Source organism: Pan troglodytes, chromosome 6, assembly GCF_028858775.2.
Source record: "Pan troglodytes isolate AG18354 chromosome 6, NHGRI_mPanTro3-v2.0_pri, whole genome shotgun sequence".
In the NCBI taxonomy this organism is placed as follows: Eukaryota; Metazoa; Chordata; class Mammalia; order Primates; family Hominidae; genus Pan; species Pan troglodytes.
In genome coordinates, this window is record NC_072404.2 from 72,791,965 (window position 1) to 72,805,533 (window position 13,569).

The following is a 13,569-nucleotide window of genomic DNA, read 5'->3' on the forward strand; positions in this document are numbered from 1 at the left end:
TACACACACTATGTACCCACAAAAATTAAGAAAAATAAATTTAAATTTAAAAAAGATAAAAATTTAACCTATGGGAACAATATTCTTTAATGTATTTGCAGTTTAAGCCACTGGAAAAGATTACCAGAGATGTAAGTCCACTATGTTACCAAATAATATACTGTTACCATCTTTTACCCCACACCCTTGAGTAAGGTAGGATAAGGTTAAAGTTAGTGGCATTTATAACACTTCATCGAATACACAAGTCTTAGCATGCTAAAAAAAAATGTTTAATTACAAAATTAAGTTCACACACAATCTAAATGTTTTAAAGTACTGCATTTTATTACATAAAAGCACAATCAACAAAATGATACATTAATTTTAAAATGTTTTTTTCTCACTATACTGCAAAAGAATGTTAGTCTGAACATGTACCTCAAGTAGCACTTAATATTCTAAGTTAATCACAAAGAGCATCTCTACATTTTCCTCATGCATCTTATATTTTAATTTTCTTACTCTTCCACAGAAAGGGGCATAAATAATGCCCACCTATAAAAAAGAATCTCTCATATCTCTGATTCAGCAACAACAGATCACTTGCTTTCACATGTGAATACAATAGGAATGAAGAAAAACATGAATTTGAGAGTTAAATTACATCAATTGCTTTTCAAAAAATCTGTAATTTTTTTTCAAGAAAAAAGTATACTTTGAATGTAATTATAAATCTCCAAAAAATCTTCTACTTCTTTTAAAGTTATATATAAATAACTTACCTAACAATTTTAGTTTTGGATCTCCTATACTCAACACTCTAATTTAGTGTAATGTCTGAAGTGTCAGTACCTTATGCCTTATGATTTCTACTGTGAATTCTGATATTTACATAGACTTAATTTGGGATTAAATATTTTTCATATTTACTGCATCTGCAAAAATATATTTTAGTATGAACTCTCTGATGTTTTCCAAGCTGTAGTTTTTGAAAAAATGTTTTTCCATATTTATTACATTTGCAGGGTTTTTCTCCAATATAAATTCCCTGATGTCGAACAAAGTTTGAGCAACTAATGCTTTAGGGTTTTCCTCTGGTACAAAATGTGTACAATAAGATCTATCATAAAACTAAAGGTAGTACAACCCTCTTTCTATTTGTAATTTTCATCTTAAGAATACTCTTCCTCGTATTAAAGGCTTATATTTTCTGAAAGATTTGACAGTAATTGCATTTTATTAAGTATGAACTGATGTTTTTACATGTGAGCAGATATAAATGGCTTTTCCATATTCTTTATACAATTTTTCTCAAGTATAAATGCTTTCCTGTGCAATAAGGTGTGAGGATTGGTTAAAAGTTTGCCACATTCTTCATACTTGGAGGATTTTTCTCCAATATAAATTATCTTACCTACAATCAAGCATGACAACAATTTAAAGGCCTTGTCACATTCCTCACATTTCTAGGGCACCAATATGGTTTATGTTTAGAAAAGTTTGAGGTGTAGTGAAAATCAATGTCACATCTTTCAGGTTTGTAGTTTCTCTTTAGTATAATTTGAGGATTTGTTAAAGGCTCTGCCACATTCATGTTTGCAGGGTTTCTCTCCAGTATAAATTATCTGATGTGTAATAAGGGTTGAGAACTTGTTAAAGGCTTTGTCACATTCTTCATATTTGTAGGGTTTCTCTCCAGTATAAATTATCTTATGTGCAGTAAGGTTTGAGGACTGGTTAAAAGCATTGCCACATTTTTCACATTTGTAGGATTTCCCTTCAGTGTGAATTATCTTATGTTTAGTAAAAATTGAGGACTGGTTAAAGGCTTTGCCACATTCTTCACATTTGTAGGGTTTTTCTCTAGTATGAATTATTTTATGTTTAGTAAGGGTTGAGAATACACTAAAGGCTTTGCCACATTCTTCACATTTGTACGGTTTATCTTCCATATGATTTCTCTTATGTTTAGTAAAAGCTGAGGACCAGCTAAAGGCCTTGCCACATTTTTCACATTTGTAGGGTTTCTCTCCAGTGTGAATTATCTTATGTTCAGTAAGGGTTGAGGACTGTTTAAAAGCTTTGCCACATTCTTCACATTTGTAGGGTTTTTCTCCCGTATGAATTCTTTTATGTTTAGTAAGTGTTGAGGACTGGTTAAAGGCTTTGCCACATTCATCACATTTGTAGGGTTTCTCTCCAGTATGAATTATCTTATGTTTAGTAAGGTTTGAGAACTGGTTAAAGGCTTTGCCACATTCTTCACATTTGTATGGTTTTTCCCCAGTATGAATTATCTTATGTTTTTTAAGAATTGAGAATACTCTAAAGGCTTTGCCACATTCTTCACATTTGTAGGGTTTATCTTCCATATGAATTCTCTTATGTTTATTAAGAATCGAGAACTGGTTAAAGGCCTTGCCACATTCTTCACATTTGTAGGGTTTCTCTTCTGTATGAATTCTTTTATGTTTAGTAAGGGTTGAGGACCGGTTAAAAGCTTTGCCACATTCTTCACATTTGTAGGGTTTCTCTCCAGTATGAATTATTTTATGTTTAGTAAGATTTGAGGACCGGTTAAAAGCTTTGCCACATTCTTCACATTTGTAGGGTTTTTCTCCAGTATGAATTATCTTGTGTTTAGTAAGGGTTGAGGACCAGTTAAAGGCTTTACCACATTCTTCACATTTGTAAGAATACTCTCTAGTATGAATTTTCTTGTGTTGAGTTAATTGTGAAAGCATGCAAAATGATTTGCCACGGTTTTTACATTTGAAAGGTTTCTTTCCAGTATGTCTTATCTTATTTCTATTTACATTTGGAAATTTATGAAAGACTTTCACATATTTATCACACTGAAATATCTTGCTGTCAGTAGTTGTCAAACACTGGTTAAGTCCATTATAACCTCCTTTGTACACCTTACATGCATCCACACTTTTATGGTCTTTTCTTAGCTGTAAATTCTCATGTCCATATTTTCCATATGTTCTCAGTATCACTTTTTGGAAAGAATCTTTTATGCTGTGCTCTGGCCAAACATCTTGGGCAAAATGAGAACACATAACTGAAAAAAATAAAAATAACAAGTTACTTCACTTACTAGACTCAGATGAATATACTTTACAAATTTAACCTATAAAATTGTACAAACTACAACATAAGCAAGATGGCATAGCAAAATACAAGCCCTAATTCCTTATAGAAATATAAATGTAACAAAAATATACTGATCAAAATACATTTGTGGAAAAGCTATAAATGAGTTAAATGTGTACAGTGCCCCAGGTGAGAACAATGCAAAGAGCTACATAGAAGGAAAAGAAAACTGTGTTACATTTACCCAACACAGCTCTTCCTGCTCCTCAATAACCTAGTGTCTTCAGCAACAAATTGCCAACTCCCGGTTTCTTTTTAAAAGACAAGAAAAATACTGGCACATACATCTTTATTTCTGGCCTCTAGGGGCCTTTCAAGACACTGGTTTCTGTCTCCCATGCCATAAAGTGCTGAAGGAAATGGTGGTATACTTTGGAATGACAGTTTGTCTGCTGAGACCAAAGGTAAACATTACAGCAGCAGAGAGAATGCAGCAGCACCACAGACAGCGAACACGTGTAGCAACTGATTACCGACTTAACAAAAAACACAAATGAACTCCTTTAACTAAAAAGTAAACACAAAATTTCAGACAAGGCACATCCTAAGAACATGTTTGAGAGACTCCCGGAATCTCTAGCCAAGACAATTGGTTTAAGACTATGCCAGGACAAGGCTACATAATAAAGATTGTAATAGGCAGCTTTTTTTTAATGTCCAAATCTCAATCAAACATTACAATGTATACAAAATATTAGGGCAACATGGCCCCGTCAAAAAAATATAAAATTTTTAGAAAGCAACCATAAAAAATAAAGTTATAAAGAAATTGAAAATAAACTGAATAATATTCAATGAGTGAAACAGAAACACAGACGATTTCTGAAAATCAGATACATGAGGATAACAAAAATATTCAAAATATCGACACCCCCTCAGAAATTGTGGAGGTAAAAAATACAAAAAGAAACTGAAAAATAAAATAAAACATGAAGAAGCTAGACAAAGTAGGATACACAAAAAGATACTTATAACAAACACATATATAAGCACAATTTCAGAAGTTACAGACAAGAAGAGAGTCTTGGGAGCTGCAAGATAAAAGTAATGCATCATTTATGTGCATACTCTTACGAGATAACCAGTGAACTGTCAACAAAAATTTTGCAGGCCATAAAGAAACTGTGTGATGTAGTCAAAGTCCAAAACAAAATTATAACACAGAATGTAAAACATACTGGCCACCATCAATTAAATCAATATATTCATGGGAGAAATCTTAGAAGAATATAGAAAAAAAAAAGTAGTACAGAGGATACTTGAAGATAAAAAAGGCTGAGAACTTTCAAATTTTGACGTAATAAGAGAAAAAAATTCCTAACCAATAACTTGGTTAGAAATTGTTTTACTTTAAAAACAAGAAAAAAATAGATTTTCCAAAATAAAAGGTAAGGGTGTTTATTATCCCTTGCACAGTCCTACAGGAAATGCTACATGGTGAGCAGGCACCATGGCTCATGCCTGTAATCCTACAGCTTTAGGAGGCCAAGGCAATCAATCACTTGAGACCAGGAGTTCAAGATCAGCCTGAGCAACATAGTGAGACATTGCATATACAAAAAGAGAAATGCTAAAATGACTCCATTATGTTGAAAAATAAAATAATGCTGCATAGCATCATAAAACCATATATAAATATAAAGCTCTCTATTCAATGTAAATATAGACACACACAGAATTCTTTACTATCATAATGATGGAGCATCAAACCCTTAAAGTTCTCCTATAGAATATGAGAAACAAAATATAAATCTGAATAAATCTGTTAATAGAAACACAATATAATTTGTAGTACTAGTAACAAACTAGAAAATGTTTTAACTTTAAGATGTTTTATATAATCTTCATTTTTCAAGATGATTACAAAGATAATATTTATAGAAACTATGCAAAACAAAAAATAAAGCAGGTCACTATGAGATTAAACAAAAATTCAAGGAGTAAAACAGGAAATGAGAAAAAACATATCTAAAAAACACAAGAAACAATAACAATGAAACTGGTAATAGTAACATCATTTCTTTAAAAAATCATTTTAAATATAAACTAGTTAATAAAAAGAAATGTAATCCCAGGACTTTGGGAGGTCAAGGTGAGCTGATCACTTGACTGCAGGAGTTTGAGACCAGCCTCAGCAACATGGCAAAACCCTGTCTTTACAGAAAATACAAAAAACTAGCTGGGTATGATGGCACATGCCTGTAACCAGCTATTTGACAGGCTGAAATGAGAAGATCATCTGAGTTTGGGAGGTTGAGGCTGCAGCTCATTGCCATGATCACACCACTGCAAACCAGCCTGGTTGACAGAGTGAGACCCCATCTCAAAAAAAAATAAATAAGAAAGCATACAATATACTGCCTAAAAGAGATCCATTTTGGCACTAAGTCAAATAGGCTGAAAGTAACAGAATGAAAAAGATCTATATCTATACAAATTGCAACCACAATTGGGTGAGGCAGTCATAATTATATCAGACATATATGCTTTAAGTCAAGTACCAGCATGAGATAAGGACTGATATTATATAATTGTAAAACGGGTCAATTTACCAGGAATCTATAACTACCATAACTGTCTACTCTTTTAATAAACTAGCTCTCACTTGAATTGATGGAGTGTAAACTTTTTGATTACCAAGAGGATAGTGCCAAGCCATTCATAAGGAATTTGCCCCCATGACTCAAGCACCTTCCTCCAGGTCCCACATCAAACACTGAGGATTACATCGCAGCATGAGGTTTGAAGAACATGAACATCCAAACAATATCATAGACCAACTAGGCTTAACAGACATGTACAAAACTTTCTAGTCAAAAGCAAGGGAATACACAATATTCTTATTTGCAGCTGGTGTATTCTGTTAGGACACATACCAAGTCTTATTAATATAAGAATACCAGCTGGGTGCAGGGGCTCATGCCTATAACCCAACACTCTGGGATTTCAAGGTGGGAGGATGACTTAAAGCCAGAAGTTTGAGGCCAGCCTGGGCAACACAGTGAGAATCTGTCCCTACAAATGATCAAAATATTAGCCAGGCATGGTAGTGCATGTCTGTAGTCCCAGCTGTTCAGGAGGCTGAGGAAAAGGATCACTTGAGCACAGGAGACTGAGGCTGCAGTGAGACAAAATTATGCCACTGCACTCCAGCCTGTCTCAGAAACAACAATAAATAAACTTAAGACCAAAATAATAAATGGTATGTTTTCTGACCAAAACTGAAAGAAACTAGGAATTAAAAGAAATGTGAAAATAAAACACATTCTTCAACATATTTTTGCTCAAGGGTCAAAAAACTTCATTTTGGGCCAGGCACAGTGGCTCATGCCTGTAATCCCAGCATTTTGGGAGGCCAAGGCGGGTGGATCACCTGAGGTCAGGAGTTTGAGACCAGTCTGGCCAACATGGTGAAACCCCGTCTCTACTAAAAATACAAAAAAATTAGCTGGGCGTGGAGTCAGGCACCTGTAATTGGGAGGCTGAGGCACGAGAATCGCTTGAACCTGGGAGGCAGAGGTTGCAGTGAGCCCAGATCACACCGGCCATTGCATTCTGGCCTGGGCAACAAGAGCGAAACAACATCTCAAAAAACAAACAAAAAAACTTCATTTTGTTAAGATGTCAATACAACCTACAGTGGTAAAGAAATTCAACATAATCTCTATAAAAATACTATAGCACAGTTTTTAACAGAAATATTGTCTAAATTTTAAAAATTTGATTAAAATCTATAACTATCCAAACACCCATGAAAAAGAACAAACAGCCATTATACTTCCTGATTTCACAACATATTAAAATCTACAATAACAAAAACAATGTGGTACTGACACAAAGACAGATAAAGAGATGAAAGAACAGAATAGAGAGCCTAGAAATGAACCCTTCTGTATATGATCAAGTGATCTTCCAAAGTTGCCATGAGCACACAATAGAGGAAAGATAGTCTCTTCAAAAAATAATGGTGAAACTGGACATTAACACTTATAAAGTTTGATCCTTTCCTTGAACCATATACAAAAAATATTTTAAATAAAATACTTAGACATAAAAAAAACTAACAAATCTCTTAGGAAAAATATAGAGGAAAGACATTACGTTGGTCTTGGCAGCACTTATGATATTAATGCATGAGTAACAAAGAAAAGAACAGAAAAACTGAATTACGCTATACTTCAAAATTTTTACACATCAAAGAAAACATTCAAGAGAGTGACAATGTCCCCTAGGAAATAAGTGAAAATGTTTGCAAATCACATGTGATAGGAGCTAATATTCAGAATATATAAACAACTCTTCAAACTGAACAATAAAGTTGAATAACTTGATGAGAAATGAAGATATGAAGAACAGAAATGAAGAAATAATTGAACTTTATCATATAAAGTTTATCATATAAAGTATCATATAAAGTTCAATAATATTGAATTTTAAGTAATTGAATCTTTATCAAGAGATATATATACATGGGAAAAAGCATTTGAAAGGACAGACAAAATTACTAACTTATAGAGAAATGCATAAAAAGCACAATGAAAAACAAAATCACCTCATACCAGTTAGAATGGCCACTATACATTTTTTAAAAGGCACCAAATCTGTTGATGCAATGAAAAATAAAACCCATGTTATTTTTTGGTGAAAAACAAGGATGTAGCCATTATTTTAAAATATTATATACATGTTTCTCAAATAATTAAAGATGGAATTGTTATTAAATACTGTATCCCATTTATGAATCTATATCCAAACTATGCAACATAGGATCTTAAAAATATATTTGAACATCCATGTTTATTGTACCAGTATTCACAAAAGCCAAAAGGCTGAAGCAACCCAACTGTCTTCTTGATTTATAAACACATCAAAAAATATAACATACAAATACAGTGGAATATTTTTCAGCCTTAAAAAAGAAAATTGTCACATTTTAAGATAAACTTTGAGAATATTTTGTCACCTGACATAAGCCAGTAACAAAATGATGGATACTGTGTGATCCCACTTATATGAGATATCTTAAACAGTCACACTCATAAAAATAGTAAGTGGAAGGGTGTTTGTCAAGGGCTGGAGAGAAGGTAAAATGGGCAGTTATTGCTTAACGGGTACTGAGTTTTAGTTTTACAAGATGTAAAATTTCAAGAAGTCTTTTGCATAATGATGTGAATATAGTCAACATGACTGAAATGTACAGCTTTTTGGAGACAGGGTCTCACTTGTCACCCAAGCTGCAGTGCAGTGGCACAATTAAGGCTCACTGCAGCCTCAAACTTCCAGGCTTAAGTAATCCTCTCCCCTCAATCTCCCAAGTAGCTGGGACCACAGGTGACAACCACCATGTCAGGCTATTTTTTTGAAAAGTTGTAGAGAGAGGGTCTCCACATGCTGTCCAAGCTGGCCTCAAACATTTGGGCTCTGGCCGGGCACAGTGGCTCACTCCTGTAATCCCAGCACTTTTGGGAGGCTGAGGCGGGTGGATCACCTGAGGTCGGGAGGTGGAGAACAGCCTGACCAACATGGAGAAACCCTGTCTCTACTAAAAATACAAAATTAGCCAGGCATGGTAGCACATGCCTGTAATCCCAGCTACTCAGGAGGCTGAGGCAGGAGAATCACTTGAACTCAGGAGGCGGAGGTTACGGTGAGCCGAGATGACACCATTGTACTCCAGCCTGGGCAACAAAAGCAAAACTCCATCTCAAAAAAAAAAAAAAAATGTGGGCTCAAGTGATGCTCCTGTCTTGGCCTCCCAAAATCTGAGGATTACAGATGTGAGCCACCACCATGCCTGGCAATGAAATGTAAACTTAAATAGATTTAAGATGGTAAATTTTAGATTATGTGTTTTTACAATTATTTTTTAAAAGAAAAACTAAAAAAAAAAAAATAGAATTACAAATATTTCCAAAAATTACCTTCAAATTACAAAAGTGTTTCTCTTACCCAAAGGAAATTATACACTATTTATCATTAAACACATGGTAGAAAGACTATTTCCATGACTACTCACTTAGACAAAACAACCATTGAAAATCAGCTAAGAACGAATATACACAAGATATGCCATAACCAAAATTAAAGTCATATTTATAGATAAAAACACACACATATATAATCAGACTATGATGGACATATGGCTGACTTATTTCCCAGTTAAACCCAACATTCACTTAAAGTGTACAAACAGAAGTGCAAATTGCTAAAACCATAAAAACAAGAAACAAAAACTGATAAGAAACCTACACTAAACAAAAAACACTAATATGGAACTGTAAAACATTAAAAGAAATGTTTACTCATAAAACCTGGTTTGCAATATTGATGTACCATTAAAAAGAATTTGTCTAGATAACTGCAATATTTGAGTGTAACTGTGTACTCATGGAAGGCAAGTATTTGAATCACTGGCATGCATTGTATGGCAGTAAAATTTCAGAGAAAATGCAGTATAATCATACATAGAAGATTCTAATAAAAAACTTAATAAGTAAGCATTTTTGAAAATTGGGATAATTTTTATGTTTTAAATATATGCTATTCTTACACTAGATGAAACTGCTGCAATCCAACTATAGAAGCAAAGAATAGCCTTACGTTGCCAAATAAAGAAAAAATTTTTATTTTGCTGAATATGGTTAGTGCCTCTGATATATAAAACAAATATTTGGGGGATACATTATGTTATTACTTAGATATAGGCTAAAAAGTGGGTGAAAATACTACTCCTTTTTGCCTGCCGCAAACTTAAATTTATAAGTAACTATTTTAGTAATTATGGAGTAAATTATCTAATTTACTTCAGGCATAATATGTAAATTCTAGCATATTGTCCCAAAGGTCTGATTCTAAAGTTACAAACAAATTTGAAATAGAAAATAGAAAGTAAAAATGTATAGGAAGAGTGACATCAGGAAGATAGGACAATAAAAGGTGCCTTATTTTGTTATCCTCCAACAGCAAGAAAATTTGTCAGCCATCCCTCATAAAAAGGCCTTTTGAGAGAGCCAGGCATCATGGCTCACACCTGTAATGAAAGCTTTATCATACATTGAGGTTGGAGAATTGCTTCAGGCCAGGATTTCAAGACCAGAATGGGTTATGAAGCAAGACCCCATCTCAAAAATAAGCGCCTTTAAGAGAGCTTTGAGATCCAGGGAGGGAGTTGTGAAATGCTAAACCCAAGATTGAGGAGTGTTGTTTTTAGAAGGCAGGCCCTCATTCAGGCGGCAAACTAAAGGACTCCTGTTCTTGGCTACAGACCAGAAAATGGCCCACCAAACTTGGTCCCACTGAGAATTCTGAACTTACTCTGCAACCATCCCAAACTTCTCCCAGCCACAGTCTGGAAAAGGTCCTGCCCTTCCAGCGGCCTGGAGGAAGACAACCATTTATAGCCATGCAGGCAGGCCGGCTTGCAGACCTTGGCCTTTACTGTGGTCTCTGAAGCAGTTTAATGACTCAGTTCCAACTCTCTGAGCCACAGTTTATGGCCAGTTATATCTACACAGAAACCTACACAGTGGCCTGGGGAAATCCACTCTGGTACTCAGTGAAAGCCATACTCATCCACATCCTGATACAAGGTCCATTATATGCAGACCCGACTACAGAAACCTGCCCTAGTGTCTGCCCTACAGAGCAAAGTCCTGGAGGATATTCAGTCTGTCTAAAAATAAAATGGAAATTATAAATACCCAAGCCCCTTGTAATAAGCCAGTAAAGGTGGACCCTAATGTAGACCCAGCAGCCTTGTGACCAAGCTACACCCCTCTCTACTACAAATCCAGAGGGTATCCCATCACCCTGGGAACCCAACAAAAGATCTTTACCTTCTAAAACCAGTTTATAAAAACTTGAAGAGCTGTTTGCTCCTTCAAATTTACAGACACCAATGCAAAACTATATTGTGCCAATGTCAATGCTTCCATTTTAACATAGCACTGGAATTATGTGGCAAAAGAATTTAAAAAATTTAAAAAGCCATTGAAATTGAAGACAGATAGGTAAAAAGTTGCTGTTTGTAGATCACATAATCTTATACAGAGAAAATCATAAACATTTAAACATGTCTAAACTAATAATAAATCAGCACAATATGAAATTAACATACAAGTTATGGTTCCATACACTTAAAATAAGCTACATGATATAAAAGAGGAAAAAACAATCTTATTTGTAATACCATTAAAATAATACATTTCTCCATCCTGGCTAACATGGTGAAACCCCATCTCTACTAAAAATACAAAAAATTAGCCAGGGATGGTGGTTTGCACCTGTAGTCCCAGCTACTTGGGAGGCTGAGGCAGGAGAATGATGTGAACTCAGGAGGCGGAGCTTGCAGTGAGCTGAGACTGCGCCACTGATCTCCAGCCTGGGCAACAGAGTAAGACTCCGTCTCAGAAAAATAATAGTAATATTAATAATAAATTTCTGGGCTAGGCACAGTAGCTCACACCTGTAATCCCAGCACTTTGGGAGGTCGAGGCGGGTGGATCACGAGGTCAAGAGATCAAGACCATCCTGGCCAACGTGGAGAAACCCCATCTCTACTAAAAATACAAAAATTAGCTGGACGTGGTGGTGCATGCCTATAGTCCCAGCTACTCGGGAGGCTGAGGCAGGAGAATTGCTCGAACCCAGGAGGCAGAGGTTGCTATGAGCCAAGCTCGCGCCACTGCACTCCAGCCTGGTGACAGAGCGAGACTCCATCTCAAAAAAACAAAAAGAAAAGTAGTTTAACAGAGTTTCTCAAAATTATGCAGTTATTTGTGTGTCCTCAAAAGCAATGGAAAAGTAGTCAGATTGTGCAGTCTCTTACTCCCATGAAAAGGCTCTCACTGTAAACTTGAAGAAGATCACCTTAGAAAATTTAAAAGCATTAGACAGAAGATGCCCCTATGTGAGAGCAAAATAAAAGTTTCAGGCTTCCCAGAAACTATTTTTTTTGGAAACAGCTTCCCAAATTACATTTTAAAGACCGAGGCCAGGCGCAGTGGCTCACGCTTGTAATCCCAGCACTTTTGGAAGGCTGAGGCGGGCGGATCACCTGAAGTCGAGAGTTCGAGACTAGCCTGACCAACATGGAGACACCCCGTCTCTACTAAAAATACAAAATTAGCCAGGCATGGTGGTGGGTGCCTGTAATCCCAGCTACTCAGGAGGCTGAAGCAGGAGAATCGCTTGAACCTGGGAGGCAGAGGTTGCAGTAAGCCAAGATCACACCCTTGCACTCCAGCCTGGACAACAAGGTCAAAACTCTGACTCACAAAAAATGACTGGCCTTCTCCTTGACTTTTGGACCTCTCATTTGTGTTGTCTGTTGTATTAACTGTCACCTACCTGGGGTTTTGTCTACCATCTCATGTCTCTTCAGATTCCAGGGCTCTTTTCCTTGCTCCAGCCAGGTGATCAGGTCTGGCTTAGAGACAGCAATACCTGTTTTATTAAAAATAAATAACATAAATCTTGCTCATATTCTCCAATTACCAACATAGTAATATGCTCAGTAAAGAGGATGCAATAGATTAATCTAGTAAATTAATCCCCAAATACTAATTTATGACAAATATCTAAATATTTTAAATTTGTAGATTTTTTTTTTTAAAGACAGAGCCTCACTCTGTCACCCAGGCTGGAGTGCAATGGCACGATCTCAGCTCACTGCAATCTCTGCCTCCCGGGTTCAAGCGATTCTCCTGCCTCAGCCTCCTGAGTAGTTGGATTACAGGCGCCCACCAACACGCCTGGCTAATTTTTTTATTTTTAGTAGAGACAGGGTTTCACCATGTTGGCCAGGCTGCTCTCGAACTCCTGACCTCAGGTAATCCACCCACCTCAGCCTCCCAAAGTGCTGGGATTACAGGCATGAGCCACCACGCCCAGCCTACATTTGTAGATCTTTAATTTTATTTAATACTGCCCAGTACTACTAAATGAAAAATTGGTGGTAGCAACAATATTTTATGCCAATAAATTTCTGGAATTACCACTAATTTAGAGTAAAGGATATAGATCAGCTCAGGAATGTGGAGAGTTCAGGTCAAAATGAAACATCTTGAAGAAGTTCTTTTCTATACTGACAAATCTCTGTTTTCTTGAAAACTGGGATCTGAAACTCATTTATGCAAAGTATAAATTACCAAAAAACATTTTACAAAGAGGAGAAATGAAACTTTTAGAGCATTGTGTATTGAAGTTATCCTCACCAAGGAAGACCAGGTTTCTGTAGTTCTCTAACATCACATCTCTATATAAATTCCGCTGCGCAGTGTCCAGGCATTGCCATTCCTCTAGAGAGAATTCTATTTTCACATCCCTAAATGTCAGTGGTCCCTGAAAAACACACACACACACAAACACACATATGTTTACTAAGTGGCCATGGGCAGAATTTTTTATTTGACTTAAGGTGAAATGAAA

General features: G+C 35.8%; 1 protein-coding gene across 5 annotated transcripts in view; it reads right to left on the reverse strand.

Moving 5' to 3' along the window:
• Positions 1–306: 306 nt before the first annotated feature.
• Positions 307–13,569, reverse strand: part of ZNF92 (zinc finger protein 92) — a 28,691-nt gene continuing 15,428 nt past the window's right edge. The window contains exons 2-4 of one of the 5 annotated variants that reach the window (XM_003318462.6): positions 13,356–13,482; positions 12,490–12,585; positions 307–3,049 (exon numbers count right to left, since the gene is read on the reverse strand). In XM_003318462.6, coding sequence (XP_003318510.1) covers positions 1,515–3,049; positions 12,490–12,585; positions 13,356–13,482 — 1,758 coding nt within the window. In that variant the 3' untranslated portion in view covers positions 307–1,514. Of the gene's footprint in view, positions 3,050–12,489; positions 12,586–13,136; positions 13,259–13,355; positions 13,483–13,569 lie in introns of those variants that run through there. The other 4 variants (XM_063814243.1, XM_003318464.6, XM_003318465.6 and 1 more) reach the window with 4 other exon arrangements.